Genomic DNA, 20,034 nt, shown 5'->3' with positions numbered 1-20,034 from the left:
CTGACTGTGTCCTTTGTGTGAAAGACTCAACTCATAAGTGTCTTAGTCTGTTTGCTTTTCATTTTTCATGTTTGTTGATAAAGCAGTTGATTAAAACTTCAAAACAATCTATAACAGTAGGAGCTCTGCTGGCCATAAAACAGCTGTTTCTGCAACACTGCTAAAATCCTACCTTTGACACCACATATTTAACTTTATTAGAGGCATTATAAAAATAAAAAAATTATCAAACTGTGTTTTATTCTATTCAAAACGCCATTATTGAAGCACAGAATGGGAAGGTTGAAAAATGTTTGATTTTACACAGCCGCACACTGGAATCCGTGGTGGGACCTCTTTAGGTTTTTTTTTAATTTGCAATGAAAAACTAGTTCAGATATTACACATGATCAAAACCTGCTCACTGGCCATTTATTAGAATCCAGGTCAGGGCTTCATCAGTGATGTGACATTCAAAGACAAGGCTGGTTTTATCTTTCCATGTTTGATCGGAGTTCTGTGGGCCGGACATAACTGCCACATAATGAAGATATGAATATTGTAGGGGGATTATTCACATTAACTGAGACTGTGTTGTAAAGCTGAGGTCATTTGGGGAAAAGGGGGAGGCTGCAGAGGGTGTAGTCAAGACATAATATTTTTTAAAGTCTGATTATTACCATAGTTATTTAACTAAAAATGGACTTTCTGTATTTGAACATTTTCGGCAACTGCTCATCCAATCTGACAGGAAACTTTACGGGCGTTTTAAGGACCCCAGGAAGTACAGTGTCACCTATGAAGTTTTGGATGATGGGACTGAATTAGTCAGATTCAATTTCCAACTTTGTTCATGTTAAATGTCCTTATAATCTGTAGAAATTACAGGTACTTTTACAATTTAAATCTATTGAAATTAGATTTCATCATTGCGTCTACAAGCAGAGTCAACATAAGGTTGAACATTAAAGTTCGTGTTCTTCCCTAACCCTTAAAATAGTTTGACAGAACACTCCAGGCTCAAGGTCCACCTACTAGAATCTTCTTCTGATGTCTTCATGAGCTATTGGAGTTTGCTCAGTTGCAATGCAGATAGACTGATGGACGTGCACACTAAAGGATTGGTTAGCTCACTGGGTCCAAGCTCTTTATACACAATCACTAATTGATGGATATAATATCCTATTGTTTCCTGTGTTATTATGAATAAATAGCTGGCTTCCCTAAGGCTATTGACGGCTGCTGTCTCATTAGATTTGCATAGCAACTTTTGGAGTGTCAGCTCCACAATGTTTTGACTGAGTGGAGCTAACATTTCGTTGCCCTACATATTGTATAAGACACGGAGACGTTCTCCCTGAGCCTCCCACGCAGAGCAAGAGACAGATGTTTTGTTAAGTTGCTGACCAACAACATGCCGAAGTTTTTTTTTTTTTAAGTAGCTGTCATTCTCATCACCAATAACATGCCTATAATATGGGATCTTACTGGAATTGTAGGTAACAGGCTCATAGAAGCACTCACTTGAAGATCAGAGAAAGTACGATGCAAACGGCTCCTTGGATTTCAACACGAGGTGGGGAAAGCCCTTGTAATTTATCCCTGTGGAGATACCACACCGCCTGTTGAATCAGGACGTAGCTCTGCCCCCCCCCCCCCCCCCCCCCCCCCCCCCCCGCTGAGGCAGCTCATCGGGAGGCATGGCAGCTCCACAGGGATCGATGCCCGGGCTTTCTCCGTTTGATGTCAGGACCAGGAGAACCCTTTCAATCTAACTGAGGAATATTTCCAGTCACCTAATAAAAAGTCTGGACTGAGTCAAAGTTTGTTTGATAGGTTACAACCTGGACGACTGAACATTCCTGCTTTGGTTGTATGTGACTGCAGGGCGGAGGCAGTTCACTACCCATGAGCCTTTGCTTGTGTTCACTGTGTGTGCTGGTACATATATACTTTGTGCTTTATTATCTCATCGTAGGTAAAAATCTACTCTGATAATATGTAAGCGTGCGTAAGCATTTCTCTCTGTGCATTAATGCTTCATGAATCTATGTTGCTGCATTTGTGTCCTCCTGTCTGAAATATGTGCTGCCCCGAAACAATTTCAGCTGTGTGCTCCTCCACCTGCTCTACAGTCTGTCAGTAGCCCAGCGAACCTTAATCATTCGGATTTCCTTAAAATCTATACACCGTCAAAGCCTTTAACTATTTCTGCTGACTGGCAGAATCCTATCATTTTTTACGTCCACCCCACCACAGCCATGACAGGCATTTAAGAGGTTAGATTCATCTATCATACAGAGCTAAACTCCTTCTTGATGAATTGCCCCTACACACCTACAGGGACGATTCAATGCCAAACGAAAATACATTGTTTTGTGTCTGTTCTCCAGTGCTTGTAATTTCCACGTAAGATCACTCTTCTGTGAGTCAGAGCAATGTTGTGGCAAAAAAGGGATCATGCTTTAAGAGAACTTCACAAAGAGAAACATCCTTGTGCAAAGTGACCAGTGACCTTCTTTTAGCACAACGTCCTTGGCAGCGTATAGATTGAATCCTTTACAGCATTTTAGTCATTGGGTTCAAAGAGAGAAAGAGAGAGGGGGGTAGGAGGAGGGGGAGTTGTAGAGATGTGAGTGTGTTCATAGTCAAGGAGAGAGCTGGGGACCCTGAAATAAATGTTATGTATCCTCCAACACAAATTTCCATTATGTAACCAGATATTACCTCTGGATTTGCATCTTAAGAGACCTTATGACTGGTTTGAAGATACAGCGATCACCTGAAACAGAGAGAATTGTACTAGCCTGAGGAAATCTGTGGTCTCAGAAGTCTTTAAATGTTACATGCCACTACTGCTGCAGTAAAAAACTTGTGATTTAGCAAATAATTCTCCAGCCATTATGTGGGAGGCCTGGTTTAATGACTGGTTTCTACAGCAGCCTTTTTGTACCTTTCTTTATACTCTATGCCAAAGTAAAACCGACAATTATAGGTTTTGTTCTAATACTTGAGACATGGGTTTGTTGTGTTATGTTGCAAACTTTTGTATAAGTCCTACCTGCCACTTCCAGCTTGAAATGTAATACAGTACAGATATAAATATTGCATTCTATTGGCATAAGTTAACAAACTAAGTCACATATTTCAAACTTAAAGCTGAGAGCAGTGATACAACCATTCCAATTGATATGGGCTACGGGTAAGACAAGTGCATGTTGAAAATAAGGTCATATTTTGACTATTAAGTACTGATGTGTAATTTTGTGCCAATAGTTGGATTCAAACAGAAATTAACTGAAGCTCAATAGCATTTGAATTGGGTATTGCAGGTTAATTTTATCATTGGAAGGTCAGTGGCAGGCAGTGGCATGGAATAATAATTTGCTGCAATTCAAGTTTGGGTAACTCATCCCCTCATCTGTCTTTTCTTTCCTCTTTTTTTATCTCCAGTGCTCTTCGGTCAGTTTGTGATGTTCCAGACATCTTTAAACGATGTGGTAGAGATCTATGATGGGCCCACGCAACAGAACACACTGTTATCTTCACTGTCTGGATCCCACTCTGGTAAGGATGGATAGATGGATGGATGGATAGATGGATAGATGGATAGATGGATAGATGGATGGATGAATAGATGGATGGATGCCTTGCTTGCTGACTGTATAGATGGATGGTGTGAGGAATGGATGGTTGCCAGGCTGGATGAACGAATGGATGGACGGATGATGGATTGATTTATTGCTGGATGGATTCTTTAACTCTGTCTCGCTGTCTAGGTGAGTCCCTCCCTCTGAGTTCGGCAAACCAGATCACCATAAAGTTTAACACAGTCGGATCGGAAACTGCCAAAGGATTCCACTTCGTCTACCAAGGTCAGAAAACAATGAGCCAGTTGTGTTTAATCTACATTTTTAATAGAAGTGGCACTCGTGCCTTATACATTGCCTAAACACTTGGGCTATAGCACAATTAAATGCAGCCACTTCAATCAAATAAATTGGATTTTCCAGGCCTAAGGGTTTCTTATGACTTGTGTACGTCAGGTTAAAGGTTTCATAAGAAATCCTTCATAACCGCAGTGAGGTTTTGTGCGAGAAGCCAGTTAATACCCCTTAAAGGACGACTGGACTCACAGCCCGTCACACTTTGATCCGACCCACGAGGCTCCGTCGCAGGGCAGATTATTGATATAGCCCAAAAATATTTAGGAATCAGTGAAGGTGAACCAGAGAAATATCCAGTTTTTTCTCTCTGGCCTGTGATGACACAAAAGACTCAGCCGTGGGATTACTGCAGAGTTTGATACCAGGGGGGAATTGCTTTCTTTGTAAGCCATACGTGAACCATTAGAAAGGTTAGTGTGATACATGTGTTCAATAGTCTAGTCTGGCCAGCACTGGATTTTGCAAAATATTAAAATGGCCTTTGATAGGAAAAAAAAGGTTTCCCTACCACTGCCTTACCCTTCTTATACTACAGGGTATAAAAGGTTATCTCTTGCATTTTGTAAGTGACCATTGCATAGAAAATGCCACAGTTAATCAGTAAAAGCTAAACTCACTGTGCCATTCCCATTATTATTGAGACTTTCTAGTATTTGTGACATCTTCCTTGTGTCCACAGCGGTACCAAGGACCAGTTCCGTCCAGTGCAGTTCGGTCCCTGAGCCTCGTTTTGGGAGACGTCTCGGCAACGACTTCGCAGTCGGCTCCATGGTGCAGTTTGAGTGCAACCCTGGTTACGTCCTTCACGGCTCCACCGCCATCCGCTGTGAGAGCGTCCCAGACAACCTGGCCCAATGGAACGACACCCTGCCAACATGTATAGGTAAAGACACACCTAGAGATTTTTTTTCTGTTTTCCTGTTCAGAGTGCAGTAAAGTCATCAGCAAATAAAATTGGCACTCCACTAAAATAAATCTACCTCAGTCTCATCTGAACAAAAAACACATTTTAATTTGGCCAGACCCTAAATCTACCTTTGCCAAAACTGCCACACGGGATTTTAGCTCTTTGGCCTCCCCCCCGCTTTGTTGGGTGAGAGTTGGTACAACCCATTTTCGGTTTTCTTGTTACTTGCTGACAAAAATGTTGTTTGTCCCCCCCCTCTTTGCTCACTCTGTTTGTCAACGCTCTCCCTCTCCCAGTTCCCTGTGGGGGTGCGTTGACCTTCCGTCGCGGGACCATCCTGTCACCTGGCTATCCGGAGCCGTACGACAACAACCAAAACTGTGTGTGGAAGGTCTCCGTTCCAGAGGGGGCTGGAATACAGGTAGGACCTGTCGCCTGTCTCCCGGCTGACCCACGTATCATTGGCTTTAAAGCTGAGCAGGCGGGATGTCAGGAGAGATAAGATATTGATGGACTAACAAACAAAGGGATGATCTATGATAAAGGGACCAACCAGAGATAAGTAGACTGGGTCTAATCAGAGGAGATAAGACTTGATTGCATGTTTGCTAAATTGCTCTCAGAGATAAAAAAAAGACAAAGATGCGGTTGATAAAAATTAGAAGGGAAAAGTTTGTCTTAATTGTTGCAGTGCATCACATCAAGTACAGGTTTGTTAAATATAATATGTGCTTTTGAACTTCTTATTAGTTTTTTATTGAATATTTACACAAATTCACGGAACACATGTGATTTTGTATTTTCTGTTTTCTTGCCGTCTTCAGATACAAGTGGTGAGTTTTGCCACTGAGCACAACTGGGACTCCCTGGATTTTTACGATGGCGCAGACAACCATGCACCACGACTAGGCAGCTACTCCGGTAAACACAATTATTTACTGCAACTGAAAAAGAACATGATGTTTATGATATGAATGATGAAAATGTAATCAGTTTGTTGTGAATAACTTCAATACATAATGTTAAATTGAGCATCAAACAGCTTGGAATTGAATTGTTGTGTCAATCTTTTTAAAGCTTTTGCTTGTTTCGCCAAGAGAGCACGACTCTCTGCTGTTTGTATCTTGATCACAGTAAATATAACTTATTTATCAAAGTTATTAATTAAATACAGCACTGTTGGGGGAAACATTGTGTGTTGTCATAATGTTGTGAGATGCTGCTCATGTGGGCCCCTGCTGAGATCACAATTGGATCTAAACTGGTCTCGGGGCAGGAGCTGAGGTTCACACCCACTGACACCTGACTGTTTATCTGGGATTCCTTGAAAATCATATGAGAAATTTATGCTGCATAAATAATTCTTCTTTAGTCTAACATTCTCTTCTAAAAATAGATGCTTCTTCAGCAGCTTTAATTTGGTCTAAAAAAGTCTAAATGTTTCCAAAATTTACTGCACAATCTTACCTTAACCTTTTCATAATTATGGTATGCTTGATATTTACCATTAATTACACACAATAAAACAATCAATTAGTTGGTATGAACCATAATTGCTATAGCATTAAGTTGATTGATTGCCCTAATAAAGTGCAGGAGCAGAACAAAACACACATTTCACTGCTTTCTGTTTTTAGGCCAAACTGTTCCTGTGTTGCAGCCTAACCTTTATTTTTAGCAGAAATGCAGCGTCAGTGATAAATCTTTAGTCGCAGGGAAATCCTCTCACCAGCAGCTGCACACATGATCTGTCAATGTGTTATATGTGTCCATCCCATTTTCATTAATGTAGTTTTTGAAATTATACTCCGTAAAAGCTATGAATCATGTCACACTATATATTTCTATTTTTCTATGCACGTTCTGTACATTACTGTCCTTTGGTCTGGATGTCTGCACTCCCCACAATGGAACAGCCTCTGCTCCGAAAGCCTCTGCACCAGTGCTTCCACAGCTCACACTCAGCCAAACGCGTGTGTTGAGGCTGGGCGAAGTATTCCTCTGGATTTAATCACTCGAATAATTCAAGCAAATGCGGAGTCAGCACCTTCTGGGGATACTAATACTGCTTTTAGAGAGCCAACGTCACCTGGTTATCTGCCGGCTGCGTTAAATTATCTAAGGAAGGGCTTGACATCTTTATGTCAAACCGGATAAGACATTATCGAAAAGAGTGGGCAATGAAACGACTGAGATAGTGATTCTTTTCCATTAATATTAACGTTGAGTGAACACATGCTGAGTCATAATAAAAACTTTCCAAAAGGGTTAATTACAATTGTTAATGAATCCTGTCACACTCCCAAAAATGACGGCTGTGCTTAAGCACACACCGTTAATTATTCATCATCATTCATCATTCATAATTAAGGAAAACATATATTTCTTTATTTGCCGTCATGATAATGAATGGGAGTTTTATCCTGGAGTGTGAATACAACCAGCAGGGGGTCCGCACACTGTTCAGAAACCTGCTAATTAATTCTCTTTACAAAAGAAATCCATCGGCCTAATTCACTGCTCATCCAGAGGGATTTCTCTGAAGCATTGATATGCAGGTACACAGGCCTATGCATAAAAAAAAAAAAAATGAATGTAAATCAAAACCGTAATGTAGTTATTTTCTGCTAGCTGGACTTTGGAAACATTTCCAATGATAAGAAGATTCCGAGAAGGTTAATGTACGTGTTATTTTGAAGGGCCCCGACCAAATCACCCTGTTGCACCGGCACCAGCTCTGCTTCAGTCGTGCAGCCCCGACTTTTACTCTGCACTTCTCCCTCGCCGCGCTATGTAGGTCAAGCCAACATTTGAAAAGTGCTTTAGTATACAACAGATGTCTCAAATAAGAAGTAATTCCCTTCTCTCTCCTCTGAGAACACTTCAAAAACAAAAAGAAAGAGAAAGCGTTTGTTTGAGAGGACTTTTGTTGTTTTCTTGCGCTGTCAGATTACTGTGAACATTTGCTTTTCAGCCTCGGTTGAAAAACCCCAAAAATGTGTTCATGGACCTTTGTTGCTCTGTTTCTTTTCTCCCTGCGTTCAGGCACCACCATCCCCCCCCTCCTCAACAGTACATCCAACAACCTCTATCTCAGCTTCAGCTCTGATATCAGTGTCTCAGCTGCTGGGTTTCACCTGGAATATACAGGTAACGTGTTTATCGTGGAGACAGTTTGACAAGATGCCTATGCAATAAATAAAACTTAAAGGTCCGGTGTGTAGAGTTTAGTGACATCTAGTGGTGAAGTTGAATGTTGCAGCTGAATACCTCTCACCTCCCCCTCCACTTCCAAATATAAGTATTTGAAAATATAGGGCCAATAGATCCCTTTCACCTGAATCTTAACTAAAGCCTGTATAACGATGTAATTTTGTATACTTTCAGCTATTGGGCTGGAGTCATGCCCAGAGCCTCAGACTCCGAACTATGGAATTAGACAAGGAGACAGATTTATGGTCGGAGATGTTGTGCAGTTTTCATGTGAACAAGGATACTCTCTTCAGGTATGAATACAACCTCCTGTATTTTTAGTTTGCATACTGTTTGTCCTTCACTACACATTCAAACTGGGGAACCGGAGGATAGCAGTTTCGAGTTGCAGTGTAATGCAGAGCGACTGCCAGCGATGTGTGTGAAATCATTAAAGGCTGCTCGGCCTCTCTGATGTGCTGCCATTCACTCGTTCTTCTGTCCCCTGGCTCCGCAAACCAAGAACTATTTAATCTGCGAATCAGAGGGAAACCCCATTCTCACGTGGTTTTTCCCGGGCTCATGCTAAACACACAGCTCTTGTGGTTTGCACAACTCGTGCATTATGTATGCCTCTGTTGTGATCCGCCCCAATGTTTGTGTAGCGCACTCTACAGCTCTAATGAAGGTTTGCCTTTGGTCATGTTTAATGTGCAGCTCCACGGTGTGACTGTTACACAATCTCGCTGTTATGGCGATATTATTGCCGAGCAGATAACACAGACTTAATTATCTGCTCATCTGTGGTGATTTCCCAACGGGTGATTGATCATAGATTGTTTTTTTTTCATTTCTAGGGCAATGCACATATCACCTGCATGCCAGGTCCTGTCAGAAGATGGAACTACCCTGTACCACTTTGTCTCGGTAGGTGTCGTTCTCCACAACATATATGCACACACTCTGGATACACAAAGACCCGTGCAGATTTTCGGTGCTGTAGAAATGACTGTGTCTCCGAGCTGTTTGATCAATTCGCTGTTCGGCGATGAGCTGATTATTTAGTATGCTGTGCGATGAGGCTTTTAAACTGATGCAAAGTTAAATCAGACTCTGCCACAAACATGCACGGTGTCGCCGAAGCATCAGAATGCAAAGGAGGGGAAACAAGCGCCCCGGACACATTTACAATCGCACAGTGCTAATTTATTCAATGAGTTTTCTTTTATTAACGACTCAGAATTTTAATATAATGTTGAAAATTGTGCAGAGTGTCAGATCAGAGGCAATGTCCTAAAAAAGAGAGGTGAAGTGAGTGTGCTGGGCTCGGTGAGGCCACCCTCCTGCTTCTGATGCTCTGCTTTCGACACCCAACCACCTTTTCTTCTTCTTCTTCTCTGTGTGTGTGCGTGACTCCAGCCCAGTGCGGTGGGTCCATGACAGATGTAAGTGGAGTGATTCTAAGTCCCGGTTACCCAGGCAACTACCCCAGTGGATTAGACTGCACATGGACAGTCAACTTACCTGTCGGCTTCGGTAAGAAACACTGTCAACTTTCGACTTGAGCATGAAATATGTGCAGTTCTTTCTTTCTGTGTGGTCGAGCATCTGTTTTCTCTCTCTGTGTCTGTCTCCACTTCTGTGTATCTGTGTTATTTGCAGACTGGCTTATTCAGTCGGTCGCCCATTCATTGGATTAATGTCGGTGGCCTTTATCCGTGCTTTTCAATTTGTTACCTACAGTGAATGTCATGAGTTGTGTATTTTTTTTTCTCCCAGGCATCCATCTCCAGTTCCTGAACTTCTCCACCGAAGCGATCCACGATTACTTGGAGATCCGCAGTGGAACGCTGGAGACCGGCTCGGTCATCGACAGGTTCAGCGGCCCGGTGATCCCCAAAGCTCTGTTCAGCACCACCCACCAGACCAGCTTCTTCTTCCACAGCGACTACTCACAGAACAAGCCGGGCTTCCACAGCACATATCAAGGTGCATGTTGTCTTCAATAAGTTCCTCTGCAGCATCTTGTTTCCACTGATTCTCCAGGCAAAGAAGAACAAGAGCTGACAACTGACAGGTTCTGAGTCAGCTGGAAAAAAACAGCAGCTCCTGCCAATGTGGTCACAAGATTTATACAATTTCCTTTTCTCAGGAGCGACAAATCAAATTAAAGCAAAAGTATCAGACAACTATAAAATAAAATTGTTTTGCACTTGCCAAAAATTACCGAGCTCATTTCCGCGACTAGATGAGTGTCATATTTATCCTCTGAGGCAAATAGAAAAGGGTTTAAAGCACTCTTACATTAATTGTGACAAATTTGACAAATTAGCCTCAATTTGTTACTGGTATTTCCATTAATGGAGAAATTACAGTGGTGAATGAATAATGGCTCTTATCTGATGACAGCAGCACAGCCACAGTGTTTTAAAAGAAAGGAAAATGTAAATACAAGCAGTGATATTATATTAATGGATGTTATCGCTACCAATGGTTGTCTTTCCCAGCTTTTCTTGAATCATCTTCTCTGTGTTCGGTTTTTCTCGTCCCTCCAGCCTATCAGCTCCAGAGCTGCCCGGACCCCCGGCCTTTTCGCAACGGCATCGTGATCGGCACGGACTTCAGTGTGGGGATGACGGTGTCGTTTGAATGTCTGCCCGGTTACTCCCTGATCGGAGATGCTTCGCTCACGTGTTTACACGGAATCAGCAGGAACTGGAACCACCCGCTGCCACGATGTGAAGGTGAGTCCTGGCCTCTGTGAACCTTATGTCGGTTACATGCGTTTGATAGTAGTTTGCTTTAATAGGAGATATTTCATTTTTTTACACTTGGGAGTGAAGTGTAGGGAATGACCCTTTAATGTGCACTGAATATTTCCATTCATTCCTTTCAACACTGCTTTCTGAAAGCACAACATAGTGCTCAGTGTAGTCAGCGTACAACCAGGTCAAATTGATTGTTGCACTTTGGGTAAAGTAGAAAGATTTTGTAGCTCAACACTTAATAAAAACAGAATTGTTCTACTGTGGAAGGAATCAACAGGAGAAAGTTCATCTCCACAAAAGTATGTATTAAATAAATCTAGACATAATTACAGAGTTGTCAGGAGTTTGGTTATTTTGTATTTCCAGATAATTGTGGAGGTGAAATCCCATCATGAAATTATGTTATTTTAACTTTATGACCAGTAAATGCAAATTATTCTAAGTAATATACATTTTTAATTGTAAATTTACTAAAGGACCCTCTGTTTATATAATTGTAAATATGAATTGTTATATTTATCAGCAGTGGTGAGATAACATCAGTGCATGGCGACCCTCCCACAGAATACCTGAGCTGCAGAAGTGAAATAAAACTGTAATGAAAGTTTATTAAAAGTATTAACGTGTTATTACAAAAACTGATCGCCATGTCCTCCCTCGGTCATGCAGACAATTACCCAAGCGTTAACAAAGTTAATACTAATTCACTGGTAATTTATTAAAGGTAATTCTGTTAACGTTGTGTCTCGCAGCTCTCTGTGGTGGGAACATCACGTCATTAAATGGAACCATTTACTCTCCCGGTCACCCGGAGGAATACCCCAACTTCCAGGACTGCGTGTGGAGCGTGAGGGTTCCGCCCGGACACGGGATCTACATCAACTTCACCGTGCTGAGCACCGAGCCGATCTACGACTACATCACCGTGTGGTGGGTGTCAGTTGTTTATTTCACCGAGTTCATCCTCGTTATGTCGCCACTTCTCACCGATCTCTGCATCTCCTTCTGCTTCGTTAAGGTTTATTTCAGCAAACAAGTTTATTTTTTATTGGCCTGCCATTTAATCGCCATTTAATTTGTTCCTCCATATTTGGAAAACGTCTGTCACAAAACACACAAACTCACACACACACATACACACACACACACACACGCACACACTTTGCCTCTCTCCCAGGGCTTCATGCTCTTTAACATCTTTTCAGAGCTGCCCACTAATTGGTGAATTCCTGCAATGGTTTATATGACTACAGACATTTCTCCTTGGATTTAAAGTTAGTTACTCTGACATGATTTGCTTCATTTCATGTTTCTTTTTCTTCCCGTCTTTCTTTTCCCACCAATTGTCACTAAGCCTCATATGTCCTATACACCCCCCCCCCCCCCCTCCAGCGCCAAACTCTTGACTTTTATCTTCATTATTCTTCCTGAGGGGAGCGGCCATTGGCAACAGCAGACATGTTGTCAATGCAGGTGTTTAAATGGTGCTTAGACTGCATGTTTCATAGTGATATGCAGGTAGGAGGGGGCAGAAGAACCATAAATAGACCGTACAGGCCTTTTCTATACGGTCACTGTATTTCTGCTTCTCCTCTATAGTGAAAGCCTGTTTCCCATTAATAGACCGCAGGGTGCAATGTCATCTGGCAGACCAGACCGCCGACTGACGCACAGAAGGACCAATTGTCTGTCCCATAGTTTCCAGCTTGTTATAATGTTCACCTTCAAGATTTCCAGGTTTCACAAATGATAAGAAAAATATACAGAGAAAGTCTGGTAAAGCGATGTCCGTTACATGGATGACTTAAAAGTGACGTCCACCGAAAGTTGTATTTAATATCCTAATCATCAATCCCATCAAGTCACTACATCTACCACTGTTTGTTCAAGTTTCCACTTGTATGTGTGAATAAACTTGGCCACAAGGATATTCTGATTTAGCTGCAGAGGCGCAGGTCTTGGCTCAATCTGACCTTTCAGGACCCAGTTAAGTAACATCAGCATCAACAGTCTGAATATTTAGATGCAACTGTCTGACTAAAGCCTCCATCAGATATGGAACATAAAGTCGATTGTCGTGCCGGTTATTATGCAAAATACTGTTGTGTTATTCTTTATGAACTAACAGCAGAAAACTCCTTCACATAGAGCTGATTTGATTGCACTGTAAATACATTGCCAAATCCGAGTCACATTCCCTGTATGTGTACACATATTCTGAAATGTCAAGTTTTGTCCGATTTGTCCGTCAAAATCCGTCAAAATCTGAACTCGACATAACAGCGATGAGGTTTATTTAATATATAGATGTATAAAGTGTACAGCTGTTCCCGAAACTGCCAGAAAAACATCCATTCTGCCTTGCTCATGTCAAACAACATAACATTGTTGAGCCATGTGCTGTCCACCCACGGCCAATTCTGTGAATCCATGAATTGGTCCCACAGCAGGTCCCTGACCCTGCTGTCAGCTGGGAGAAAACAGAAAAGTAGACAAACAGCTGAACTCACACAAAGCAAAGACAGCAACACATTTAAAAACTCACAACCTCGCTGCCACCACAGCGGCTCCCCGTGGGGAGCACAGTGTCCGTGGTAAAGGTGTGATTTTCACAGCGGTCTCCTCCGTCCGGGGCCAGTCAGTCTGACAGTCAGTTAGTCGGCTAATTGGTCTCATACTGGGAGCCGTAGTACAGGAGTTCATGGTAAGAATTACCATACATGTCACCAATGTTACCACACACAGGAAGGCCTTTTCTGTCTTTGTGTGTGTGTGTGTGTGTGTGTGTGTGTGTGTGTGTGGTGTGTGTGTGTGTGTGTGTGTGTGTGTGTGTGTGTGTGTGTGTGTGTGTGTGTGTGTGTGTGCTCTCATAATTGTTAGTGAGCGTGAGCGTCAGCAGCAATCAGGGGTGGAAAAGCCTCGAATGAAACGACTCCGAGCCGCCCAATCATCGGCGAGGATAATTCCTTGCATAACCTGACAGGTATAATTGGTCTCATTTAAAAACACTTAACAGCAGGAAATAATCATTTCATCTAACTTGCTGATGACACTTTTTAATCATCGATAATGAGCCCTCTATTGGTTAGTTCCCAGTCTGACAGCTGGTGGTGTTGTCATTAAAGGTGAAATATGCTCATGACACTGCACCGGGAGCCCGACCTGCCATTTGATGGATAACTTTCTGTCGGGGGTGTGTGGTAATTGTGCAACTTTTCATGAAGCCGATATTATTTTGACGGAAATGAAGCCAAAGGTCCAAGTCAAATTCTGAACCTTTATTCTTTATTTGTTTCTCTTTTGATCTGTTGACGGTTAAATCAATATTCATCCACCAGGAGATGCTGCAGGTATTTTGTGAGTTCACTACAATGTGGGTTTGTGGATGTTTCATATCTAAATGAGCGTTGTGATATTGTTTGGATGTTTCCGAGAAGAAAGATGAGCCCACATTCACGCACAATCACTCTGGTGCACTAACACTTTGTCACACAAAGTCTAAAACCCATTCGCAGTCAATGGAGCAGCTCCAGGTCTTTGTTTCTTCCCTCAGAGAAACCGTTTCCTGATCACAAATCACCGTTTAAATGTCACAGGCGACTGCGAGAACTTAAACAATAATATTTTATGCTGAATTCTCTTTCCTCATTGTTCTATAAAGAAAAATCAAGTCCATTCCTTAGTGGGTCTTTAGTCTACGAGTGCACCTTTTTGTGACATGAATCTTCTGTATTGTTTTTCCGCAGGGACGGTCCAGACCAGTCCTCTCCTCAGATCGGCCAGTTCAGTGGGAACACAGCTTTGGAGTCGGTCTACTCCACCTCCAACATCATCCTCATCAAGTTCCACTCGGACTTCTCTGGAGCTGGCTTCTTTGTCTTAAGCTACCACGGTAAGAGCGTAACCACATTGTCAATCTGTAACAAATACCAGTGTCATTAGCCATTTTATCTGTAGCTGAATTTTTTCATCCTGAGACAAAGTGGTGAAACCAGTGGGCCATTTGTTCATTTTGAATCAGGCCTGCCTGCTGAGGACAGTAAAATCTTTATGGGCAGTTTTCTTCCCGTGCTGCTGATGGACAGTCTGACTATGACAGTTATTTTGGAAGAGAGAGGGAGAGCAAGTGCACTGTCCCCCTGTTCTCTTTTGGATGCCATTCGGTTTCATCCATTCCGTTAGCAGTGTTAACTTTGGATGCTCACCTGCTCAGATAAATTCTCCATCTGCACCTGCAGCCCTCGCTCTCATATGGAATGGGATGGTGGTGACAGGTTGTCTAAGGTCACATTGGTTCATTCCTCCTACAAACCGCCTGCTGGTTAATACTCTGTCGCTGTGATAAGTTGTAGCTGCATTGACGGCATCGCTGAGTTTTTGACTCGTCCTCCTTATCTTCCACCTGCTTCTTTTCACTCACTCTGACTCAGGACGTTTTTAAAGTCTTTATCACAACCAAACCACACTAATAATATATTAGTGCCAGTGGAGCTTTTGATAGCTTTCACATCATTAAGTAAACTGGTATTTGCAGATATGTAGATAAATTCCTCGGTGGATTAACAGACCACGTATGAATTCACCATCTCCCTTTCGAAACCTTCTTCTTTGAATTTATTTTTGACAGAGCACAGGACCTCCAATTGAGTCACAAGACACTTGAGCATAGTTTTTCATATGTGAGTCACCCTCCTGTGGCATTGAAGCCCTTTTTTCAGTCTCATGTCCTTGGTGACACAGTGAATAGACAATGCTATTTAAATAATGCTTGACATCATTGACAGATGTAAGTTAAGCTCAATAAAACGCTGAAGGTATAAAATGGCCATTGCCAACCAAACCAAGGCTGTGTGAGATGAATATGATGCTGTGGTTGGAAGATAAAGAGTTATTTTCTTTTAAATAAAACGGAGAATGGCTGTTGTTTTCGAGGATGGTCTGATTTTGATCGATATGTTTGACGACTTGGACAAAGAATAACTGATCGGAAGTTTGCAAATCAATCACTTATCACCCGACAAATTATAAGTGATCGGGGGTTCTGACCTACTTGTCTCCTGATGGAAGGAAAGTGACGTTTCTAAAGTGGTTAGTTGAAAAGAAACTTAATTGTACTTTTAAGTTCATCTTTCAACTTCACCGGTGAACAAATATCCACCTTGTTTTCTCATCATTGGTTATAACCTCCTTTTTGTTCTCGGGAATTTAGTAATCAGATTCAAATGAAATACGTTTATTACCCTAATTTGAAGCCATTGAGAAAAAACGCAGCACAACTTAATGAAGAACAAACTTTTAAATTGTGTTTTAATTGCTGCTGGAGTCACGCAAGTAATACATTCATTCACTGGGGTTTGTTCATTAGTGAGTCTCTCCTTGTACAGAAGGTTTTTATGGTTCTGTTTCACACACACACACACACACACACACACACACACACACACACACACACACACACACACACACACACACACACACACACACACACACACACACACACACACACACACACACACACACACACACACACACACACAAACACACACACACACACAGAGAGTCATCTCCCCTACTCAGAGTTTGGGAGATTGTATTTTTCTCTGCTCTGTCTCCGTGTCAAAACTGTCTGTGCCGTTCAGTTTTTCATTTCATTTCAATCTTTGGCTCTGGTCCTTCACTGCACTCAGATTACTCTTTGTTTTCAACCACTGTTTAAGATGAAATCCTCCCCGATCGTCTTCCTTTCCCGTTTTGCCTGTCTGCCTGCAAACATCAATCTTTTTTTCGGAAGACTGTTTTGAAATCGTTTTGGCTCCAATTATGATGTTTTTGCTTCTGTGATTTGACGGGAAGCTTTGAAGGCTGACATTACAACAATGCATACAATGGATTAGCTCAAATAATGGTTCGTTATTTGCATGAATATGAGAAACCCTCAGAAACAGGGAAGCATGTAACATTTAATCCCTGTTATTTTTTATTTTTCAAACATTCAAATGTAGCGTCTCTTGATTAATTCAATTGAAGTCAATTTTATCCATTTAGTGCCAGATCATTACATACATTTATCATGACTTTAACATAGGACAGTCAGGACCATTGAAATTATAAAGCAATCCAACAGTCTAGTGTTTTAGGATCATTATCTTACAGAGTAGGAATGGGAGGCTCAACTGGAAATGTCATGACATTGACCCTAGATTATTTATACTCTTTGTGTATTTTAACTTCAAGTGTTTTATAAAAAGTGAGAAAATTGCTTATTGCTAGCAAAAAATGCTTATGCTTTGGGGATTGCAGGATTTCCTCAGACAGTAAATAATAATTATATTACTCATCCCTGTCAGAACAGTTCATTGTCTTCTGACAGAATGGGTTCTAATGAGTCTCACTTTATTTACTTATATTACCCTTCACAACAAAGTCTGTCAAAGGCTCTCTCTCTCTCTCTCTCTCTCTCTCTCTCTCTCTCTCTCTCTCTCTCTCTCTCTCTCTCTCTCTCTCTCTCTTTTCTCTCTCTCTCATACTGTGAATTCATACATGCATGCCCTCCGCCTTTCCCTCCCAGAAGTTTCCATTTGCTTCTTTTCCAACAATTTCTATTCTCTGCTCGTAAGTGCGGATGTCAGGTTCTATTTTTTTATTTTTCAGCAGGCTTCTCCTTTTTCAGACAGATGACACGTTATTAATGAACTTCTGTTTGCAGGTTTTAACTGTCAGCTGTCACACTCGCACAGGAAGTGCACCAGCTGACGGATCCAAGTATATTTTCAGTTTCTGCTTTATTGGGGGACCCACAGCACACAGAGGGACACGGGAGATGGAGAAGGGGGAGACGGGTTGGCATGCGCGCCAGTGGTCGTTGGCTTTGATTTGTCAATTCAATTTGATTAGATGATAAAAACAAGAAGAGAAAGGCAATAGTCAGGGTTGTGTGAGCAGGTCGTGTTCCCCTAATTTGTAATCTAGAAAAGATACAAAAAGTCTAAGTTAACGAATGCAGGAATAAATAAGCAGAGTCCTGATAGATTTTCCTCGCAAGGGAACACATTTTCTATTTATTTACGTTTCTTCCTCGGCGTCCTTTCGTGACGCAGCAGAAATTCAGAAGCACTTTGTCTCCGAGACAGATGCTAAAGTGCAGTTTTGGTTGGAAATGCCAAATATACCCCAGCGGAAGCATCAGTCCTCCGTTCGGGGAATGTTCGGGGGAATGTTTATCAATGCCGTCGTCCTTCTATTTATTTATGTCTGGGTCGCGGCTCTGAATGCCAGAACCTCCCACGCAGGGACGAGGCCCAGGCCGCGGCTGATGGTGTTGTCGTGGACATGTAGACGAGGAAAGATGATGATGTGACGTGCATGTGGAAGTAGCTATAAGAGGAGAAGAAGAAGAAAAAATGCTCTCGGAGCTTAGTGAGATCAATGGCTGCTCACAGTGATCCTCTCACACACTCAGGCATACTGGCACACACACATACACACATACACACTCACACACACACACACACACATACCACAGGGCTTTGATATGCATGAGAGCAGTAGATACTATTGGCAGGTTTCATTTTCATAGTCAATTTCATCCTGACTTACAGCCCTCAGCCCTCTCTGTCTCTCCCTCCCTCTCTCCATCTGTGTTTTCTCCCTCTTTCTCTTACTCTGTTAGGGAGTGATCTATGGTCATGCAGTCATATTGATTGCAGCCCTCAGCTCAGTAGCTGTGAAGCCACTTGCTCTTTATGATTCAAGGCAGGGCTGTGTCTGCGCGGCAGCGTCTATTTGTCGATCCCCACGGTTTGGGGACCTGGACAGCCTGAACTTTAAAAAGTGAAGTTAAACTGATGCAGCCGAGATTAAATCAAATAAGCAGACAACAGGTTGTGTCGTTGTTTGAGTCGCGGGAGGATTTCTCAATGCAGCACGACCAGAAACTTAGATTTAAGACTTTCACAGCAGCAACAAAGAAAACATCAGACAACCCAGTTTAAGTTGATCAAACATGTTTCTTTTTCACATCTAAATCGTCCCTCTTCCTCTGTGTCCTCTCTCCTCCTCAGCCTACCAATTAAGGGTTTGTCAGCCTCCTCCAGAAGTGGCCAGCGCTGACGTACTGATGGAGGACGGGGAGCTGGAGATAGGTGAGCTGCCTGTCCGACACGTCACTTTGATGGAGGATGCAGACCTTTCAGTTGCCAATAGGATGAAATAATAACCACAAAGATCAAGACTCGCTGGGGCTGTGTAATATTTTTGTATGAGAAAAACTGTATAAAGAGGTGGAGGAAGTACTTTTGACACTACAGTACTTATAATGCATGTTTATGTTCTTATATTCTCCATATGTGTCAGAAAGTACTAAGAAAGACACACTGGATGTGATATATGATTATATATTAAATTATGAATAATATTATATTATAACTACTGCATTCTATTTGGTCTAGGTGAAACTGTATTTAAACTATTTAACAAGTTGTTGGGGAGTTTAATTTATATCAGTGAAAGTTGATTGTGTTTTCTATGTCAACTCTTAATTTGTAAAACTGTCTAAAAGGTGTAGTGGAGTAAGAAGTACACTAAGTCCCTCAGACATAAAGTGGAGGAGAAAAATGGCAAATTGAAATAACTCAAGTAAAAATACATCAACCTTGTACTTTAGTGCAGTGCATGTGTAATTGTAGACGATACATTTAATTATTCGCAGTATTTTTCTTTTCCGAAAACTTGCCTCATGCAATGCTTCTGTCCCTCCAGGTGACATCATCAGGTACCGATGCCAGCCTGGCTTCTCATTGGTCGGCAGCGAGATTCTCACCTGTCGCCTTGGAGAGAGACTGCAGATGGATGCCCCTCCTCCAACATGCCAAGGTGTGTGTGTGTGTGTGTGTGTGTGTGTGTGTTTGTCAACACAGCAGCAAAAAGGGTTTTAACAGAATATCTGATGCTATAATAAGAAAATTATGTATAAATTTGAATGAACCATTTCATTACCATGTCCACAGTCCAATGCCCGGCACACGACGTGAGGTACGACTCATCAGGTGTCATCCTGAGCCCCGGTTGGCCGGAAAGTTACCCCAATCTCCAAATGTGTTCGTGGAGCATCACAGTAGAGAAAGGATACAACGTCACCATCACCTTCGAGAGCTTCCACACGGAGAGAGAGTTCGATGTGCTGGAGATATTTGATGGTAAAACACACATACGATCCAAGTTGACCACCATGGGAAAACCAGAC

The 20,034-nt window shown here is 42.0% G+C and overlaps 1 protein-coding gene across 1 annotated transcript in view; it reads left to right on the top strand.

The window, feature by feature from the left end:
• LOC128461649 (CUB and sushi domain-containing protein 3-like) overlaps positions 1-20,034 on the top strand; it is a 307,734-nt gene that overhangs the window by 252,062 nt on the left and 35,638 nt on the right. Inside the window, 16 exon segments of the mRNA XM_053446673.1 lie at positions 3,433-3,546; positions 3,759-3,854; positions 4,606-4,809; positions 5,130-5,254; positions 5,658-5,754; positions 7,879-7,983; positions 8,221-8,339; positions 8,883-8,952; positions 9,445-9,561; positions 9,805-10,014; positions 10,581-10,769; positions 11,546-11,723; positions 14,540-14,685; positions 18,854-18,934; positions 19,551-19,664; positions 19,799-19,987. Coding sequence (XP_053302648.1) covers positions 3,433-3,546; positions 3,759-3,854; positions 4,606-4,809; positions 5,130-5,254; positions 5,658-5,754; positions 7,879-7,983; positions 8,221-8,339; positions 8,883-8,952; positions 9,445-9,561; positions 9,805-10,014; positions 10,581-10,769; positions 11,546-11,723; positions 14,540-14,685; positions 18,854-18,934; positions 19,551-19,664; positions 19,799-19,987 — 2,154 coding nt within the window.

Source organism: Pleuronectes platessa, chromosome 18 (assembly GCF_947347685.1).
Source record: "Pleuronectes platessa chromosome 18, fPlePla1.1, whole genome shotgun sequence".
NCBI classification, from domain to species: domain Eukaryota; kingdom Metazoa; phylum Chordata; class Actinopteri; order Pleuronectiformes; family Pleuronectidae; genus Pleuronectes; species Pleuronectes platessa.
This window is presented reverse-complemented; position numbering and strand designations above follow the sequence as displayed.